This window comes from Carlito syrichta, unplaced genomic scaffold (assembly GCF_000164805.1).
Source record: "Carlito syrichta isolate Samal-C Ts95f unplaced genomic scaffold, Tarsius_syrichta-2.0.1 Scaffold309093, whole genome shotgun sequence".
Lineage (NCBI taxonomy): Eukaryota > Metazoa > Chordata > Mammalia > Primates > Tarsiidae > Carlito > Carlito syrichta.
In genome coordinates this window covers 684,920-707,040 of record NW_007253189.1, presented here as the reverse complement: position 1 = coordinate 707,040, position 22,121 = coordinate 684,920, and the positions used below count along the sequence as shown (strand labels likewise).

At 36.9% G+C, this 22,121-nt stretch overlaps 1 protein-coding gene across 2 annotated transcripts in view; it reads right to left on the bottom strand.

Annotated features, from left to right (window-relative positions):
* DLG2 (discs large MAGUK scaffold protein 2) overlaps nt 1-22,121 on the bottom strand; it is a 217,385-nt gene that overhangs the window by 17,089 nt on the left and 178,175 nt on the right. Inside the window, exons 5-8 of one of the 2 annotated variants that reach the window (XM_021716924.1) lie at nt 13,829-13,928; nt 9,246-9,287; nt 1,761-1,811; nt 620-721 (exon numbers count right to left, since the gene is read on the bottom strand). In XM_021716924.1, coding sequence (XP_021572599.1) covers nt 620-721; nt 1,761-1,811; nt 9,246-9,287; nt 13,829-13,928 — 295 coding nt within the window. Of the gene's footprint in view, nt 1-619; nt 722-1,760; nt 1,812-9,245; nt 9,288-12,648; nt 12,695-13,828; nt 13,929-22,121 lie in introns of both variants that reach the window. The other variant, XM_021716925.1, reaches the window with a different exon arrangement.

Genomic DNA, 22,121 nt, shown 5'->3' with positions numbered 1-22,121 from the left:
AAAAAAAAAAAAAAAAGAAGGAAAGACCATTTGGCTTTAGGATTGAAACACAGCCCTAAGTCATTCTGAGATGTGTGTGTGTGTGTGTCAGAATCTCACCCTGTCGCCTAGGCTGGAGTGTGATGGCATGCTCATAGCAACTGCAGCCTCTACCTGCTGGGCTCGGGCAATCCTTCTGCCTCAGCCTTCCAAGTAGCCATTATGCCTGGCTAATTTTTTTGATTTATTGTAGAGATGAGGTCTTGCCAGGTTGCCCAGGTTGATTTTGAACCCCTGGGCTCAGGCAATCCTCTCACCTCTACCTCCCAAAGTACTGGGATTACAGGCGTGAGCTACCATGTCCAGCTGGTTTTGTTTCTGATCACTTCCATTCTGTGGAAAACAATACTTCAGTGACATTTCAGTTAATCTATAAGAACTTACGAATGCCCACCATAAAACCTATGCTGTTTTAAATGCTAGGGAAGCTACAAAGATTCATCCTGCCTTCTAGGAGACTACAGTTTAGAGAGAACAGTATTTGAATCATAGACAAGATACTAGAGGGACAGAGTTACATTTTATAATCTCATAAAGGATCCAAGTTGTTTTTCCTAGAGAAAAGGAAAATGATACTTACGAGGTACACAGGAGCCAAATTTATCAGGGAATTCAGATATTAAGTCATCATTGATCCGATCCTTCATAGGGCCCAGGATAATCACTGGTCGGGTATAGTTTACTGCAGAGAGGGAAAGGATGATGTAGAGTAAGAGAAAGACTGCAAAACTGTCCTGCAAAGTTGATTCTTAAGGTGAAACTGCCAAGCAGTAAGAACTGCTAAGAGTGTTACTTGATTGGATAAGTTACCCATGAAGCATTGCATAGGGAAATTGATATTTAACACTCAGGAGGTTGGCTGTGTCTACTTTCTGGAATTTATTATCAGGGAAAAGCAACTGCAGTGTCTGTCAAGGAAAAGAACCATTTGGAGGAGTTTTGCTTACTCTCTGGTTATGCCTACACAATGTCAAAACAACTGAATTTAGTCAAATGAGTGGGAGAAAAAAGAATCCAAACCAGATGTTTGGCCATTGTTTAAACATGACTTTAAAAAGTAATTGTTAGTAGTAATAGCATCCTATATTTTTATCATTTCTTTTCCTCAGTTCAAAATACTCTAGACTCTGCTGCAGTTTCCCCAGTTCTTTGTATCTGGGACTAGAAGGAACCCTAAAATTCATCTAGTACAACCCCCATCTGTTGCTTGCATTTTCTCTGCAATATCCTTGTCAATAGCAATTAGCTTCTTTATAACTGCCTCCAGGAAAAATCAGCAGTCCACAGATGGCGTATATCTTAGACAGATCTGTAAGAAAGTCCTTCTCAATACTGACATGACATCAACCTCCCAGGAGATTGTGTCCATCAGTCTGTAGCCAGGGCTTTTTATGTGATTTGGTTATGCTCCTTCCACTGAAGACCACTCATCTATAGGATTTCTCCATTCTCTCAGGAGCTGCTACTGCCTGTGCTCAGCAGAAAAATTGTTTGGTGATAGGAGCAGAGAGAAAGAAAAAGAGAGAGAGAGAGAGAGAGAGAGAGAGAGAGAGAGAGAGAGAGAGAGAGAGAGAGAGAGAGAGAGAGATGGTATGTAAGGTCTGGGGACAGTTGAATATTAAGCTGAGTTTATTTTCCTTGGTTCTTCACCCTTTCCCTCCTTCAATAATATCATCTGTTATGTCCTGGAAATCAGGAATGAGAGATGCTTGGGAACTTACTTTCCTGCCTTGTGACAGGCTCATAAGAAAGAATGAAGTCTTCTTGTCCTCCTGAGAAGAGAAGAAAGGAAAATTACAGTGAACTAACAGCCAGCCGTATACTACAGTCACAAGCCCTGCTCTGAAACACAGGAAGCAGACACCATTCAGGGTTAATTTTGCTTGCTCTCTTTCCTTGAACCACTCAAAAATCCCTTCATTCTCATAAAACTCTTTAGCACTACTTTAATATCAGGTTTTCACATAGTCATATCTCTAAGTAATAACTTGCCGCTAGCTATCTGCAGCAGGTAATGACCGTGAGACTGCTTTTTGTCTGACATTGAGAAATGGAGCATCATGGCCTCTATGCTGAGCAATACTACTTAAAAGGAAGCCATTTAGTTCAAGGAATGGGTCCATTCAGTAGTTTGCTGCTACATCATTAGAATTTCTGTACCTTTTATTTCATCTTCTATTTATTTTCCCAAGAAGCACATTGTTCAAAGTAAGTGTCTGCTTGTTTCATTTATCATATAAAAACTCCATCAGGACACTGAGGATTTTACTACAATATTAATTCATCAGGATAATACTGTGGGTCAATTAAAGAACATCAAAAATTGAGGAGTGACCTACATGATTGGTTATAATTGCTGCTAAGCCATGCCTTGAAACTTCAGAAAAAGAACTAAGGAAGGCAAAGTAGTAAAATGTCAACTCCTCCAATGTCATCTGCTACAAGTCATCTGATTCAGGGTAGACCTCAAGTCAACAAATAGCCATGGAAAGTAAATTGTGTTTTGGCAATTATTTTTCTCAATCATCTATTTTATCCAGTTGATAAATTAATTGGTCATAGGATTAGCTCAATTCAGCTGCAAACCCAGAAGGGTCTGCTCTTATATTTGCATAAGGCCTATTCCCAACTAACCTTTGGTAAGGAAGTAGGCCAGAGCTGTTGAAAAGGACTTCTTGTCTGCTAAAAGAGATAGCAGAGGAGGAGTAAAATGTGAGGTAGCTTTTCCTGAAATCAAAGGGCAATTCACCTCATTGCTATATATCTTCACCTCTGAAGCACACTCAGTTTGTCAATACCAGACTCTTTCAATAGACACAGCACCAGGAATAGATGAGTTAATGTTATAAAAGTTGTTACTATAATAGAATATTTTGATAATGACATGATTCTGGGAAGTTAAGCAATATGTAGGTAAAGTTGTGAAGTATGTATGGTCTTCCCTAGATACTGGGTAGCTGGGGTGGTGGTGTGGGTGTTTTACTCTATCAAATGTGAGAAATAGCCCTGAGCTTAGGTCATATCTCACCTTAGTCTTAAGAAGGCTTGCCCTCAGAATGGCACTACCATGCCAAGCTATTCCCTAAAAGCACAAAGAATGGACGTTGATGTTCCTCCTGAGCGGCATCTACCCAGGGTTGCCCCAGAAGTGTTCAGGGAACTTTCTCACATCTGGGCAGGGATTTGTTGTATGAGGATTCAGTTTCATAATTTTTTGTATTCAGGATAATGTAATTCAGGAAAGAATGATTCCTTCTGAATGAACTAAACTACTGAAATTTATAGAGTCTAGCTCCCCCTTCCCCCTGCCCCCAAATGAAGGTGATTAATGGCTAAGTTCCAGTTACCTAAAACTTGAGCTATGTAGAGGCCATAGACATTCAGAGTAGTGTAAAAATTATTGGGGAAAAAGTATAGTTTTAGGGATATTTTCATGGTAGACTAACATTGCAATATTTGACTGTAGCTTTACAGGGAAATCTTCATGACATGATTAATGTATGAGGGAAGAATCCTGACCATGGGATAACAAAAGTTTTAAATTTCAGGTGATACTCGCGCCTCCTCATTAGTCTGGAAGCTTCATAAAGGCAAGGGCTGAGTTTCATTCACTATGTACCCAGTACCCAGTCAAGTGCTTAACATTAAAAAAAAAAGTCAGGAAAATGTCAAGGAATTTGCATTCTGACTTCAGTTGTGGGAAACAGAATAAGCAATGAGACCAAAGGTAGATTCTACTTTATGTTTTTGTCAGTGAGGTCATTTCACTTTGGAAAGTGTGATTTTTCTTTAATTAAATATAACACATTATGTTTCTATTGGGATTTCTTTTCAGTGGCCTTGCAAATCATTCCAATGGAACATTCTAAAAGCAAACCTTAGATAAGCTATTTGACATCAGTATGTATGATTTGTGATTCATAAACCTAGGGCAAAGCAAAGCTTTGATTAATTCTGTTCAAAAGTTCTATAGCTCTGTCATTGCATCTCTTTTTGGTTTGTTTCCCTCACTATGAAAGGGGCTGGTGCTGGTTCAGAGCAGTAGTACTGACAGACAGCAATGGCAGCATTCCTATGTCAGGTCATTCCAATTCTCAAGGTACTGTATGATACCCAGGAAGACTGTGGGGAAGCTGTGGGTGTGGGCATTACATAAGTGCTGTGAATTCAGCACCTTAAGCCAACTTTTACTTTCATGTTCAAGAATGAGAAAGCCCTACGGGTAATGGGAAGGAGACAAAGAAAAAAGTCACAGCAATGAAGGAAAGAAAATTCAAGTCTCTATGGCACTTTGCAAGTCTTGAGGGGCTTTCATATCCACTGGCTCTTATTTTTCAAGACGTTACTTGAAGAAGGTATTCTGATGATCCATCCACTTTACAGATGAAGATACTGAGGCTCAGAAGTGTTAATGAGGCCTGTTTCCTCAGCTAGTAAATAGTGGAGTCAAGATTTAATACTATGCCTTTAAAAAAGAAAAAAACTCTTGTAGAGAATGGTGTACTCAAAAAGACAAGAGTACAGTTTTCTGTGGGGTTGGAGAATAGAGGTAAAACTTACACATGAACAAAGGATGGAGGGCAGACAGGAGCTGAAACCAGGTTGGGGTCACTGAGAGGCCGTCAGGTGCTCCATCTCTAAACACTATCTTTGTTTTAATATTGCTGTGCCATCTCCATAAAATAGTCATCCTTAGGAGTTTTTCTATTTTTTGCTCAGGAGGGGTTGGGACTTAGAAATAACAGCTGACAAAAGGTACAAACTATTTCTTGGTCTCGTTTTGGCAGCTGCATGGCTGAAAGTGGGAGAGCAGCATGGAACTGTGTGTGGACGCCTGCAGCTGTCAGAAACTTGGCAGAGGATTTTGTCACAGTCTCCATAAAACACTTTGTATTTAAACTGGAAGTAAGGCACAATGAGAGACCCTAATATGCCTTCATGCTAGAGAAAAGCAAGTTGCTGTTCTTTAGGAATTCTTGAAAACTAGAAAAGAGAGAGGAGAGAAGTGAAGGTCAGTGGCAGTACATATAATGTTCTAAATTTAGTTTGTACTGCCTGCATATGAGATTATTAAGAACAAGTTAGGTTCTTAGAGCCAAATAATGTTAGTGCTAAGGAAGGTTTGGAATTCATGTGCTTAATAGGTGACAAGTACATATGTAGCACATGCTGTTCCTCCCCCATATAGTGACCTTGACAGGCCTTACAAACTGATTATTGCCAGCATTACTGCTGAGGCTCTTTGTGACCTCAGAATCCTTTTCATTACAACTCTTCAGGCAGCTATTACCAATTGGTCAGAGTTGAAATCGTCATTTACATCTATTTGCCATCTCTGTTCTAATCCAAGCTATTCGTTTCACATAGGAGGGAACTGAGGTTCAAAGACTGAGTAATTTCAAGGTCACGTAGTGAATTAGTGGCTCAGTGCCTCCACAGGATGTTTGGAAGACTATTCTAATTAATATACATACAGCCTTTAAAATCAGGCTTGGTACACGGTTAATGCTATATAAATGTTGCTGTTTGTATTAATTTGATAAGGAGATGGAATGACTGAAATGTACTAGATAAAGTATTTAGGAGGCTTGGATTGCAAACCATAGGGAAAGGCAAAAAAACGTATGGGATTCTGAATGTGAAGGTCTTGGTTGCACTTAGCAGTGCTACCACCTAAGAATAAGGCAGATAGCCTCTCGAAACTTCAACTTCCTCATATAGAAAGGGGGCTATTAATGTAAAATATAGTCAATAGTTTTGTTGCAGAAATCAAATGAGATAATAGATATAATGAAAAACTGCTGTATAAAGACTAAAGGACTAAAGACATCTAAGGATAATAAATGAGAAGAGTGGTGAAAGAAGAATATACACCATTGTGACCAACTCCAGTGGAGAAGTTTTGGGTCTCCTCATCTCAACACCTTAATTTCAGTCTGACCATTTTTTTCAAGATCCATGTTTTGAAAATCCTATTTAATTGATGAGCATGAATGTGTTAGATGGATAATCATCAGCTCCTACGAACATGACGAAAGGAGCTTTATCCAGCTTTGAGTAAGGCAGGTCTTCCGCTTTCAGGATTTTCATAGCCCTCATTAAACCTGCTTGGTTTTATTATCTTCCAATATATGGGTGATTGAAAGGCATGATACAGAATAGCCAAAACACAAGCCTGCATTTTACCACTTTAATGAAGAAGTCAGGAATTAGCCAATAATTAAGAAAGTTTTGAGGTGACATTTTACATAACTAGACAATGTGTGCTTTAATTAACTGCGTTTTTAGCAGGTGGACTAGGAAATATTTTATAATGCTTGAGATGGTGCAGCAATGATCTGAGCTATTTATTAGAAATTGGTGTGTGTGTGTGTGTGTGTGTGTGTGTGTGTGTGTACATATCAGAAAACATATGAAACTTTCAAGTAAGGTTGCCACAATGTGTAACTCCAGAATGCAGTATAAATGGTACATTCTGTATTGTGAAACACAGTGGCTTGGGTCTTTATTTCTAACACTTGACTTTTTTTAAAAGCCATTTTGTCCCCCACAGTGGACATGGAATGGTTCTAAGAGTAAAATATAATACCTGGATATTGGTGAAAAGAGAGTCCTTTTTGTATTTGTTTATACTGCTATTCGCAAGACATGAAGTTAGTCATAATTACAGCAAAAGCCAGGAATTCACTAGAAAAATGCAGCCTATTTTGATTTCAAAGTTGGTACTTTCTGGAAAACACATTTGTCCCAAACCTCTGTGTCTTTTGTTGTGGCAATGCTCTATCTGGAAAGTTCTCTCCTCAGATTATATAGCTGGCAAGTTCCTCATCTTTCCAAAGCTCAATTGAAAGGCCACTTCTCTGAAACTATCTTATGCTCTCATTATTTTTGAGCTAGACATCTATCTTAGTACCTGTCATGCTTTGAGCACTTTTTCATTTATTGATCTCTCTCTCCAACTAAATGTGTGCTGAGATCCAGAGTTAGTTGGTATTCACTGTACAATGAGTCTCATGGTATCTCATGAAGAGTACCTGGCATATAGTAGATGCCAAGTGAATAAATAATTGTTCCTCTAGAATTCTTTGTATTTCTATCTAGTGGGAAATAAATGCCATTTTTTCCCCTTTGAGCTGTGACAAATGCTCTACTTTCTTTTGTTCATTTGTATAGGAAACAATCTGAGTACCTGACCTTCTATAACCTTGGATGAAACCCAAACCAAAAGAGATTATTAGACTCCACATTTGTCAGAAAATCTAGTTCCAGCTCTTATCTCTTCTCATAGATAATTCAAGATATTTGCAGTTGTTTCCTTTCTTCATTCAATAAACATGTATGTGCAACTACTATTTGAGAGTAAAAAGAATTATTGATGTCATCTTGGAGCATCACTCCAAAAACTTGTCAAGGAGCTGAAAGCTTTGGCTCAATTTTTATAAATTAATAATTCTTGGAAAAATATTCCCACCTCCTAAATAGAGAAAATGAGTCTCTAAAATACTTTAAAAAGTGTGACTTTCAAAGGAAAAAGTAGTTTTTGTACAGACTATGTCTTCCATAAAAAAAAATAGAAATAACAAGGCATGATGTTTTTCTTTTCTGTATCTGTGTCTACTGAGTGAAAGCACACTTGAACATTGAAATTTGAACATCAAAAAGACAAGTGTATTGGTTTTCATGAAACTCAACAAATAAGTTATATTTTTCATACTAAATTGAGGGCATCAGATTTCATTAACACATGTTTTGGTCACTGCTGCTTGGTTTCTTGGTTTAAAATCAAATGAAGTGGGAGAAAGGCAATTTTTTTCCCTTGAAGTTGGGATAATCATAAAATTGTAAGAGTAGAGAGAATATTGTAAAAATGTTAAAGCCCATGTTAAGAACAAGAACCCTTGACTCCTTTCATTAATAAAACTTGATGAAATTTCTTCTACTAATAAGACTATCATCAATCAGAAAATTAAATGCCTCTAATATTGTTTGCTTGATCAAGGGTAATGCATCACAATTTTCTTCATTTTATTCTTTGATCTCTATTACCTTCCTCCTCTGCCATTTTCCCTCTTTTGTGCTTTTTTCCCTACTTACCACCAGTCTGGTTCTCTAAAGACTTTATCAAAATCCAAATTACATGTAGTACTCCATGAACACTATTTGGCCCTTCACCCCAAAAGGTATGGTTGTAAAGTATCATGCTATAATGGGGGAACCCTCAAACAATTTTAGTTTCCAATTAATATAATATTCAAGGAAAAGACAATATTAATTTCTGCCTAGGTATCTGTGGGTCATATGTATTGGGCTTGCAGTTTTCTAATGTTCTTGGCAATTGCTTTTGGGTAACCCAGTTCACTAAGGAACACAAGTTAACTTATAGAAATCATAAGGATCCCATAAAAATAGGTAACTATGTTAGTCAACAAAAACCAGTAAGTAAGTAGGTGGTGAGAAACCATGAGGACTGATTAAAAGGATGTGCTTGGTGTTTGGTGAATATTTTCATACACTAAGCAAATGGCTTGAGGTGACCAAATAATGACCAGAAATAATTTTTAAACATTTACCTACCTTTTCAGTTAAGTTTTCTGATCTAAGATGATTTGTTCACTTTTTTAAAAGTAAGTTCCTTCAACATTAGAGGATGAAACTTTTTTAATCACTTTCTCAATCATCAAAAATTTAAAGTTAGATATAGTATCTACCTTAAAAGATTAATCAAAGAGAAAGTGATATAAGTGATAAAAAATTCACACCTAATTTTAAGGGAACACTATAATTATAAAGATTTATTCTGTAAAGGGGGGACCAGGAACAGAAAGGAAAAGGCAAAATGAGAAGGAAAATAAAACCATGGCAACTTTCAACCCTTTTGTAGAAAGTTTAAATTATTTGAGGTTGGTTAAGGTATCAAAATCTACCATGTTGAAATTTTCCCATACTTTCCTTGAGAGAACTGAATCACTGGGTCACAACTAGCTGAAGATGGGATTATTTATTAGCAGGACTGCTGCTGCTTGCACAAATCACTTAAGAGTCTACTATCTTTTTACATCAAATAATGACATCATTTCAAGCCATTTACTTTGGACAAGGATGATAAAAGGCAGCAATTGAAAAACAACAACAAAAGTTTAAAATGACCACCACAGGCAATGGGGCAGTTGCAAAGAAAAGAACTGCAAACCAAAGCAATAACTTACGGTAGCTACTTTCGCTATCGCTGGCATTAGAAGAAACATGTTCTGCAAGAACAGCACAGCAAATTAAAGAGATACCAAGCACTGGAGCAGCCAGAAGTGAAAGGAACACACTCATGCAAGGCTACTAGAAATGCAAGCGAAAGGCAAGTCAAAGGCCGCAGAGGAGACTGCATTAAGAAAACTTGGATTAGATAAGGAAGATGAAAACTTTATCTCCATTTTACAGGAACACATTGTTTGATTGCTGTTTTTTCTTTTTAGTAAATGAGGAAAGTATCTTTATAACCAAAAGTGCACAATGTCAGTATAGGCAATTTTAAAAATAAGTACTATAACCCATTCATAGAGGTCTGATTTTCGAGATTCATGTTACAGTAGCCAGTATGTATCGACTGAATGTCTTCTTAACTGGTGTGTTTTCTTTTTTTTTGAGTTGGAGTCTCACTCTGTCACTCAGGCTGGAGGGCAGTGGCACGCTCCCAGCCACCGCAGCCTCGACCTGCTGCGCCTGCAATCCTTCCACCTCAGCCTTCCAAATAGTCGGAACTACAGGCGCACGCTACCACACCCGGCTTATTTTTTATTTATTGTGGAGACGAGGTCTCACCAAGTTGCCCAGGTGAGTCTTGAACCCACAGGCTCAGGCAATCCTCTCGCCTCGGCCTCCCAAAGTGCTGGGATTACAGGCTGAGCCACAGATCCCAGCAACTGGTGTGTTTTCTTGCAGGCTTTTACATTTCTCTATTTTTAGCTTTTAAGTATTTTACAGGGGCACTGCATTTCAAATTGTCAATTGGGATCCCTGGAATCCTCTGAATTTTATTTATTTTTAGTTGGGGTCTCTACTACCCAGGCTGGACTCTAGTGGCACAATCATGGCTCACCGCAGCCTCAACATCCTGGGCTCAGGCGATCCTCCAACCTCAGCCTCCCAAATAGTTGGGACTACAGGCATGAACCACTATGCCCAGCTTATTTTTTAATTTTTTTTGTAGAGATGAGGTCTTGCTATGTTGCCTAGGCCGTTCTCGAACTTCTGGGCTCGAGCAATCCTCCCACCTCAGCCTCCCAAAATGCTGGGATTATAGGTGTGAGTCACTGCACATGGCCAAATTTTATTTCTGTTTAAATACTTCCTATACAAATTGTCAGGATGAAAAGGAATTCTTGAAGATCTTTTCTGCTTTGGTGAGTGACTAGAAAATCTTGGAGAAAGATGTGAGTCATGGAAAGGTGTTTTATGAGTCAGTTCAATAGTTCCTTGTTTTCATTTTAAAAATCTTGCTTGGGTAGGTATTGGATTATGGAGAAATGAAACAGACAGGAGATAAATGATTTGATGTTCAGCATAGGTCCTGGCATGAAGTATGTTTTTAATCCATGCCGAATGACTTGCTTGCACAGTGATATTCCAAATTGTTTTTCCATATAAGCACAGCTTAGATAACCTAACAGAGACATATTGACTATATGCCAGAATTTGAACTTTTATTTGCAAAATCTTTTTAAACTCTGTATTATTTCTTAATTTATAGAAAATAAGTTCCTCAGCTTATTAACTTCTTTGTATATCACTTAAATGAGGTATGTGACTATTTAATTTCTGAAGCTCACTTGCAAAAACTTCAGCTTTTAAAAAAATGACAACTGTTATACATCTTTAGAAAGAGAAAAAGAACATCTAAACGTTATTCTTCAATAGTAAAAAAAAGTACTGCGAAGTATATATGTTATTATACGTGCTTTTCAATCAAATAGAGCATGGAACTAATGAAAACCAAAGCATAGGTTAAAGTTCACACAAGTCATATGTCTTTGTGTTGGTCTATGACCAGAACCGCATCACTAATTTAGGCACACATTTTACAAGTGTAAAGGGGCACTAGGGAAAGAAGTGTGGGTGGATCTGTGCTAATCTGTATTGTATTATTGAAAACAAAGTAAAGGCATGTACCTAATGTATATCTTTATGTACATTATTATCTTAAGTAACTTGAATTTCATTTTTTTTTTTTGCTTTTAATATGTGTTCAATTTGTCAATAGTAAACACTCGTACATTCCAATAGCAACTACGTTTTTCTGGTGTTCATTATTAATAATATATTAAAATGCTTCTTCTCCCTCAAACTGAAAGTTTGCAAATTCTCTCTGTGGTGCTTGATCCTGCCCAGATAATGTTAAAATTCATATTTAAACTTCAGTCACTAATTTAAGAAAAAATTTTCATTATATTCCATATAGTGACTCAAAAATAAAGTTTTCATCTTTAAAGAGCTCAGTACTCTTTATCAGATTTTGTTTTCTATATATATATATCTAAAAAAAAAACCCCTCCAAATTTACAATTTGAATTATGAAGGGGATCATTACACAGGGTTATAGAAACAGCCCTTGAAAACAAAGTCTGGCTCAATGCTATTTTGTTTTATACACATGAAATGAACAGCTTCTAGAAATATTGTCCATGGCTGTTAAATTAAAACAAACAAAAAAATAATTAAACGTGATACAGTTGCAAAAGACACAAAACTCTGCCCTCATTTTATTGGTGCCTACACAATGCTGTTAATTATTAAAGAAGAAAAATTATAGTATATAATATATTAGTACATAGGATAACTATTTTTTAATTGTTCAGTGCAATGTGACATAGACCAAATACATAAATAGCTAGAAAATGTAAAGGTTTAATATATTTCATTTTTTACTCTATACTATAAAAGATGACCTGATTATGTAGCTAATAAATTTCTAATAGAAAAGCAAATTCATACATATCTAAAACTTTATCATACAAACGTTTCAAGCAGGACCACTGCAAGTCAGAAAAAAATCAATCAGTTATTAACAAAGAATTACTCATGTAAGATCCAATAGCTTAATATCTACTTTTTGAGGATGCATGTTCCTTTTGACTACAAAATAGCTCCTTTACCAATAGCAAAGTACACCCCAATTATGAAATTTGGCAAGGTCATTAAATATTTCTATGTGCAAAGGCAGAATAAAGAACATAAAATACATTTCTACTTTCTGTCTTAGACCTCTTAGCTCACCCTTTCTTTCAACATGGTTCCTTGCTCTCTGGGAAGTATTAGGCGACAGAGCAAGTGATGCTATGGTGGCATCAGGACCATGTTGATCATATCACAGGGTCAGAAAGGGATGATGTTAACTGCAACAGAAGTTAGAGTGCCTGGCACACTTTGCTTTTGAATGCTGACATGCAGAACAAAACGATTGAAAATTACTTCGTAGGAGCATTCACAGCTAGGTAACAAATAAAACTCGTATCTTGTGCATGCTAGGAGTGAAAGGCCCTCAAGAAAAGGAACAAAAGCCAAACTCAAAAGGAAAGGAAAAGAAAAGAAAAGTTACAGTGACCATTCCTGGGAACTTACTCAGAGTCTTTGTTCCATAACCGTCGTCACCTAATCCGGGGATGTCCTGCATGGAAGTCCCCAGAGAGAGCAATGAGAGAGGAAGAACAGCCACGGAAGAGGAAGGAAGAAGTCAGTGGAGTTGAAATGGATACTACCATGACAGACCATGTTGCCTTAACAATCTGGATCCCACTCTCTCTTTTTTTAAAACAACTGTCACCTCAAATGTCCTAGACTGAGACTCAAGAAGGAAATTTTTTATTTGCAAAGTCATTCAAAAGATTTGGGCAGAAGATTGTAAGAAGAAAAAGAGATTCAGCAAATGCCACTTTTGCCCACACTCTATGATGTTCCCTCAGAAATGCCCCCACTTAGAGGAAGGATCCTCTCCAAATGCCCTGACAAATTATTTTGATTCTGAGTTGGGGTCTCATTCTTGCCCAGGCTGAAGTGCAGTGGAATGATCACTGCTCACTGTAGCCTCAAACTTCTAGAAGTGATTGATCCTCCTGCCTCAACTTCCCAAGTAGCTGGGACTATAGGTGTGTGCCACCATGCATGACTAATTTTTTGATTTTTTTTTTTTTAAGAGATGAAGTCTTGCTATGTTTCCCAGGCTGGTCTTGAACTCCTGGGATCAAGCAATCCTCCCACCTCAGTCTCCTAAGGTGCTAGTATTATAGGCAGGAGCCACTGTGCCCAACCTGTACAAATTCTTAGTTTAGTATCCACCAATACAAGTTCACTACTCTGAAATATTTATCATTTCTTGGGAAGGAAAGAGTGAGCAAATGTGCTAGTTTTCAATAAAGTTTATTTAATTGTTCCTGGCATTCCAGAAAACATATGTGGCAATGGAATCCAACATTTCTGCCCAGAAAAGAATTTGTCTCAAGCCCTAGAGAGTTGCATGATAGAAGAGCAAACCAGACCTAGTCCGGGTCAAAGGTAAATGCTGGCTGGGTGCAAGTCCCAGTTTCAGCAAATCTCTTCCAATGCATTCTGTGAAAAAGAGTCACATGAAACAAAGGATCCAGACTGCAAGCAAACACTGGTCACAGTAGTAGACCTGACCTGCCTGCCTGTCGTGTTGTTTGCCTAGGCGTGTGGCGTGGGAGAGCCTACATCATGCGTGTTGCCCGTGAAGGATTGTTTTCTCTTGTGTTGCGTGTGACATTATCTTTGAGAATCTACTTACGTTCAGGGTCACTGGTTTCCTGCTCACTCTGCTCCTTGTTCTTGTAGAATGGGAATTTTCGTGAAAAGATGAAGCTCTTTTTACGCTTGTCATTGAATGACTGTGAAGGAGAAAAGGCATGGGGCAAAAACAGGGGACGTCTAATTGTTGTCACACTCATGCTGACAAAACAACTAGTTTGTAAAAGCACAGAGAGCTGTAGTGACGCAAGTGAATACTCGAGCATGGTGCAAGAGAACTCAAAAGGCAGACTTTATTTTCAAAAAAAAGGAGATTCTAAATGATGGCACCTTGGAAAAATTGTATCCTAGTTAAAAGACTGGTTACGGGTAAATGGTAATGGAGGAAAAGAATCTGAAATTGGAAGCAGAAGGCCCAGAGTTTTTGCCTGGCTCTACATCTTGCTAGTTACCTTAGACAGGTACCCGAATCTCTCTGAACTGACTCAGTATCTTCATCTGCAAAATGAGGATAATGATAGTAGCTCTTAGGTTGTGAGACTCACATAGGACAATATAAACATAACGTGATATACAGATGTCATCTTATCACCATCAAGTAGCAAAGACTTTATTAGAAAAACTGGTTTTCTTCTCAGTGTCTATGTAACTTTTAAAATAAGTTTGAGTTCCTTCAGTTTATATTTCATTAAAAGGGCACAGAGAAGTGTGTAGATTTGTGGTATATGGTAATTACAACCTCACACACAGATGTGTGATAATTATAGTATAACACTTTTACTCAAAAGAAAACTTAAACATATTTTAGTCTTAAGTCCTCATTTTGTAGACAGGAAGCCATAGACACAAAAAAGTTGAGTCCTATGCTAATATCACAGAGCCAGTTGGTGACAGGAAGGAGGCAGTCAACCAAACTCTGTTAAAATTGCTGCTAAAGGAGTATTAAGCTAATATTCTAATTTAGCAAGGGAAAAATTACAGTCACTCAACTATATTCTGATAAGATAAAAATAATGTAAGAATGACTGTCTTTAAAAATTTAAACCAATCAATTAGCTTAAATGAGCTGAATTTAAGCTAATACATATATGCATAATATGATACAGATATTAGAATTTATTCATTCAAGTTAATATCATGTGCTTGTTTAGAAGACTCTTTAAGAAAATTCCATTTGTTTTACTGCTCCTGTTCTTATGTAAATACTTTGAGGGGCTCTTTGGAAAATGCGTTGATAGTCATTTTACAAGCTATAGTCCATGCAAGTCTCATTAATTTCATACTTTCATATCATTTAAAATATATATTTCTCCAGTTTGATTACTCTCCTTATTTGATTGATTTGACTCTGAGGGTCTTTCTGCAACTAAAAAAATTAAAATCACTCCCTAAGGAACAAGATTTGTTATCACGTAGGCATTAAAATGAATGTTCCAAAGACTCTGAAGGTAATTTAGAAAAAGGTATTCTAAAACATTTGCAATGGAAGCTGGTAAGAATAAATGTCGAGCCAGCAAAGTGACTACTTAGAGGAAAGAGCACTTGTTTGAATGTATGCATGATGTCACATTCGTGGGAATTAGTCATGTGCCCTAATGGATTTGAAGCTTGATAATTTGGTATAAATAACTTATTTTATTTGTATACTCATGCACTATTGTATCTAATATCCATTTTGGTAATGATTTTCATTTAGGAAACATTAAAATATCGAAAAGCTGGTGCTGTCATTCACTAAGTAATTTATTACTTTTTCAAGTAATAGAAACTTTCACCAAAGTAATGGAGCCCATTAAGAAGGCTTCCTGAAAAATAATAAATTTAATAATTTCTGAAACCAGGGGACAAATTTATATTTCATCTACAAATACTAAAAATACATTCTAGGGGAAGAGAAGTTATCACTTCAGAATTTAGTACTCTGCTGACAGCATCTGTGTTCAGTATAGTTTTATCATCATTTGTAATTGAGAATTGCTATTCAAAAACAAGGCCAAGAGCTGCTCTCAAATTTTCTCAGTTAAAAATGATATTCCTTAAAGGAATATTAAATATTCTTGCATCACTCCAGTTTCATGCTACTTTTACATTTCAAGCATATTTAAACTGCAGTAACTGAAAGTAAAAGAAAAAAATCATGTAAGAATTAATGGCATGTGATATTGCAAGGTATGTTAGACATTTAACCTCAACATTTCCAATGACTTTTCATGCAAAAAATAAATTACACATTTTCATGCAAATACAAAACAATGCCAAGAGGAGTAAAGCCTGGGATGAAAACATAAACACGATGGACAATGTGGAGGCCTTCTAGGGCCCACAATGGGGCTGCATGCAAACCACACCATTTCAATTGTCTCAGGGTCAAAGGAAAATGAAAATGTATTGTCTGTGATTAATTCTTTTATGTTTCAAAGCAAGTGCTGTAATGTGTTAACATTTCCCAAGTATGAAAATGTTGTGTACTATAAATCATCTCATCAGGACATAATATTACTAAGCACCACACTTTTTAAAAGAACAGAAAATACATAATAATACCCCAAGAATAAAATTATCTAACTTATCAGTCTTATTTGCAAAAGTCATTTTTATTGGAATTAGAGAAGGTAATGGAATTATTGGTAGTTACTCTTCCTTACATTTTATGGACACAAAACCAAATCACAGTTTCAGATCATACAGATTTAAAGTCATACGTTTAGAATCTTATTTAAACATTTCAATCATAAGAGATTTTTGTGGTTTATAATGCTCTAACACTATTCCTTATTTTTTATTAGGCATATGTAATATCGTTATATAAGTTTTCTTGCTGCTGTAATTTTTTTCTTTTAATATAAAAAAGGAAAATCTGTTACACGAGGGCTAGGTGAGAATAATAAATTAACACTTTTACTATTTACAGAACACATGGCTAAAGCAACTGAGGGATGGTTTACAGCTCCTTCTCAATCATACTAGATCAATCCTATTCTTTCTCTGTCTACATTACCATAGCTTAGTTCCTGATCCATTGTTTTTATGGCAGGAAACTTCTTTGATTAGAAACTTTGAAAATACCAATCGAATGTGACGTGGGACAAGTCAGCATATCTAAGAGTCCCATTTTGGAATTTGATGAATTATAGGGTTCTCATGAATACTAATAAAACAACTAACATTTATGAGCACATCATGTGCCAGGCTTAGTTCTAAACGTTGTACAAGAGTTTATCTCCATTCTAACTTCATGAGGTTAGTACCATCATTATCCCCACATTACAGAAGAACAAACTGAAATTTACAAATCTTGCCCATAGTTACACAGTGGTGAGCAGTGAAGTCAGAAACTGAATCTGTAAATATTCCTCGTTGTAACTATTACTGCTGTTATGAGCATGAGAGGTTTCTGCAACCTAAGCCTGCTTCAAGTTTCTATTTAAAATTATTAGCATTTGACTCTCTTAAATGATTCCACAATATGTCATTCTCACAGTGCTTGGCAATTATTTATTTAAGTCATCAGATGCTATTGGCTTTAACATCTTTTTTGGTTATTCTGCTATAGTTTTGCGATACTCATTCATATTTTTGAGGACTCTATTCCATTTTTCTTGTTGTCATGATAATAAAAAAAAAGTTTTTAAAAATTAAATGAGACAATCCATGAATGACAATTAAAAGGTAATTGCCCTAGCCAAGCAAATCTATAGAAATCAAGTAGATTAGTGGTTGCTTAGGGCTGAGGTTGGGGAATGCATAGAGTGGGAAGTGGCAGCTAATGGATATGAGAGTTCTTTGAAAGGAGATGAAATATTCTAAAATTAGATTGTGGTGTTGGTTGCATAACTCTATAAATATACTAAAAATCATTGACTTGTCTACTTTAAGTGGGCAAATTGTACTATGTGAATTATATCTCAATAAAGTTTTATTTTTTAAAAAAGGACCCCCTTCCAACCTCACATTATGGGATGAAAATTGCAGCAGGTTTCTAATTTTATTTGGTGTAAATAATGTTTATCTTTAATTGAATGAGAGTAAACTACCTACTCCAATCTTTGCAATCAATTAGGTATACATGTCTTTTGTTTATCTGATTCTGTTTTGTCTCTGTTAAATGAATACCTTTCATGTTGTGACAGACATTAGAACACTCATATCAGGAGCCACAGTCACTCAGAAGACTTCAGGCTGTTAGGTCAAATGGCATGAAACTGCCAGTCTGACACCAAGATATAATGATATTGGTGAACTGGCTTAAGATAAAATACATGCGTCACAAAAAAAGGAAACAAAACAAAAAACTTGAATCCTTCCCTTACTCAGATTCAATGTTCTTAAAGACACATGACTGAATCTTGTCATATTTTTATCTTTCTCATCAAGAAAACTTTAAAACCAAGGACATGTTTTAGTTTTTCTCCTCATCTTTCTGTTCTCATTTCTCAAGCTTTAAATGTTTCATCGTTCTAAAATGTCACCTTTGTGATATGAATGTTTTCTGGGCAGAATTTAGGTTTAAATTTATATTGAGCTCAGATATACTTTTTTCCGTGGCCTCTTTTTTTTTTTTTTTTTAATATACGCTTTTCCCTCTTAATTCATTCTTGACTCTTCTTCTGTAAAATAATTGTGTTCTCCCGAGAAAGCTGTTACTATAAGTTTCGGCTACTACTTTGTATTATACATATCTTATTTTCACACACATAAAAAGAGAATTTCAAAACAAACAAGATTAAAGAAATAAGTAGTAATATAACAAGGATTAAGAGTTGGCTTGCGATATATCTGTTCCCAGAAATAATGTCTATGTGAATGCACATATACATATGTGTTATAATATTGCCAATTCAAAAGAGGTTACTTTCACAATCCCAATGAATTAATGGATCTAACTTAGCACCAGTATCTGCTGACACCACAAAAAAGGAGACAATCAGATGTTATGTGCATTCTAATGGAAGAACAAAATATTGCTACAAAGTAGTCTTGCAAAGCTCTATTTTTAGCAAAACAAAACAAACTTCTTCAAATGAACCTGAATCTAATCAAATCTCTAGATCCAACTACCAGTTTACAGAAATAAAGAAGAGAAACATGGTAAATTATACTACAAAGATGCAATCTGCAAAATCTGAAGAGTGGGAAGACAAATGACTTGGCTTCTTCAATATGAAAATCCCCAAAAAACAAAAAAATGGAGGGGAAACAGATCAGAAAAGACTTAAGAAGGATCAGCCAGCTACAATGCATAGACTTCCTTTGGATTCTGGTTCAGACAAACACATTATAAAACAAAACAAAGCAGCAAAAAACATTTATAATACTTAGCCAATTTGAGCACTAAAAAAAGGCTGGATATTTGTTAATCTGATAATTAAGAATTTTTATGCATGATAATGGCATTGTGGCCATGCCATATTGAAACGTTTACAGTTGAAACAATTTGATATGTTGGATTGTTTTAAAATAATATCTGACTATGGATCTAAATTGCTTTACTCAGGGCTATCAGTGAGCTCCGTGTTACCCAAGCCAGTGTTCATTCTCAGGTCTCCTCATACTCTGTGGATCTTCCCACTAGACACCAGTTCATCATATCTTCTCCTTGCAACACTTGCTTTCTTGAACTCTGGTACAACTCCATATTTTCATTGTCTTCCTACCCCATGAAGCCGTTTGTCCTCGGCCTACTTGGCTAGATCCTTCTCATCTCTCCAGTAGTTAAAGGTTGGGAGTACTTAGACTCAGTCGTTGGTCTTCTCTTTTTTCTTTTTCTTCTTCCTCCTCTTCCTTCCTTCTCCTTTCCCCACACTTGCTCTGTGGGTGATCTCCTCCCTTACTGATGACTTGATTACACTTAAATTTATCCCCAGCATGCAACTTCTCCCTGAACTTCAGATTCATATATCCGACTGTCTACCCATCATCTTTACTTAGATGTCTAATAAGCAGCCCTCAAACCAAGTACTTGTTCTCTCTACATTCCACAAAAACAAACAAATGAACAAACAAACAAGCAAAAACCTCAGTCCTCCCTCAATCTTCTTCATCTTGTGAAATTGTAACTCTTTCAATTACTCAGACTGAAACCTTGTAGTGACTCCTCTCTCTCACACTCCACATCCAATCTGTGCATAAATCCTGTGCTCTCAGTTTCAAGACACATCCCTAATCTGACAACCTCTCACCACCTCCACCACTGTGACACTAGTCTAAGTCACCACCATCTTTTGTCTGGTGTGTTATACTGACCTCCAGCTGGTGTTTCTGCTAACACCTATTTCTGCTGCACTCTATTCTTACAGCTGCCAGGGTGATCTATTGAAAATGTAATTCAGATCATGTCACTCCATTCAAAATTCTCCAGTGGCTTTCTATCTCATTCAGAATAAAAACCAGAATCCACCACATGGTCTACAAGGCTTTTCATAATCTTGTTTCTAGCTACTGCTCTGACCTCATTTGCAACAGCGTCTTCTTCATCTTGATATAGTCTTGCCACAGAGTCCTTGTTGCTTTTCCTTGAAAGTTTCGAGCATCATCTTGATTCAGAAACTTTGCTCTTGTTGATCTCTCTGCTTGTAATATTCTTCCTTTAAAAGGCTGTTCCTTCACTTTGTTCAGAGTTCCACCCAAATATCATTATAAGAGAGGCTTTGTCTAACAGACTTACCTAAAATAGCATTGACCCAATCATTCTTTGCCATTCTTAATTTTTCTTCTTAACATTTCTCTTCATCTGTCTACATATATATTTGTTTACTGTCTGTTTTCCCTCGTGGGAGTGTAAACTCCTAAATGTAAGGATTCTTTATGTTTTCATTCACTGATGTCCCTTTGGTGCCTTATAACATACATACACAGTATGTGCTCAATAAATATTTGTTGAGTGAATAAATGCTCCAAATCCTTTTGTACCTACCTATATTCTAGAATGTATTGCTCTCTATTTTTATCTTTCTTTTTTTTTTTTGAGTTGGAATCTCACTCTGTCGCCCAGACTGGAGTACAGTGGCCCCTTCCGGCCACCGCAGCCTTGACCTGCAGGGCTCTGGCGATCCTTCTGCCTCAGCCTTCCAAGTAGCCAGAATCACAGGCATGCACTACCACACCCAGCTGATTTTTTGATTTTATTGTAGAGATGAGATCTCGTTGCCCAGGTGGGTCTCGAACCTATTTTTATCTTTCATTTGACTGTCTTCCACTAAACTATGTAGACTGTGAGATCCTCATGGGCAGGGCTTGTTTTTATGTGATTATTGATTATTTTCAATATCTCCCAAACCTAGTATGTGATACAAAGTCTGCTGGTGAATAAGTGAACCAACTTCCAGTATGTTTATTTGCAAATACCTGAAAGAATTTTTAAGGGGGTCAATCATCTCTTATCAAATATGGGGATGTTCTAAGGGAGGAGCTTCAACAATAATAGAATTGTCAACTAGGCCTTAGAAAAGCCGGGCGAATAATGTGCAATCTAAAGGGAATGTGGTCTCTTTCAGTGTTAAGGAATAAAGTCAAGTTATCAAAGCAGAATTTTCCTATGAACTCAAACCCCATGTTTGCTTTGGCTTTCTGCCATAAAACCTTGCCTGGTTTAATAAACTAAAGAGGCCTGATCTTGCCTTGTTAAGTTCTGCCTCCTGTGGTTTCTGTCACCAGGGGGCTGTGATCTGAAGATCTGCCATATCAGGCTGCTCCTGGCAGGTGTTACTGGAACTCAGAGCTGAGGCGAGTAGAACCGCTATTTGATCTTGGCTTTAAATAAGTCCTAATTACTTATTTAAAGGCTAACCAAAATGAATTGTACTTATCTTTATTTTTAAAAACACTATCAAATAGAAGTTTAATATTAACCAGAAACACTCAATTAAATGGCACACTAGATAATTCAGTTTAAACCTGCAGATTTAGTTGATGTCAGCTCCACCACTGCCCCAGGATCCAGGAGCTGTTCCTAGCTCTGCTCCCACATGACTTTTCCTACAAGATGAAGATACAACAACTGTGCAGATGGCTGTTTTTAGAATTAGCTACGTATTTTCTATTTTTTTAAAACACAATATCCTCGGCCAGGCTCGGTGGCTCAGCCTGTAATCCCGTGCTTTGGGAGGCCAAGGTGAGTGAATTGCCTGAGCCTGCGGGTTCAAGACGCGTCTGGACAACTTGGCAAGACCTCATCTCTACAATAAATCAAAAAATCAAACCGGGCTCGGTGGCTCAGCCGATAATCCTGCGCTTTGGGAGGCTGAGGTGAGTGGATTGCCTGAGCCCACGGGTTCGAGACCCACCTGGGCAACTTGGCGAGACCTCATCTCTACAATAAATCAAAAAATCAGCCG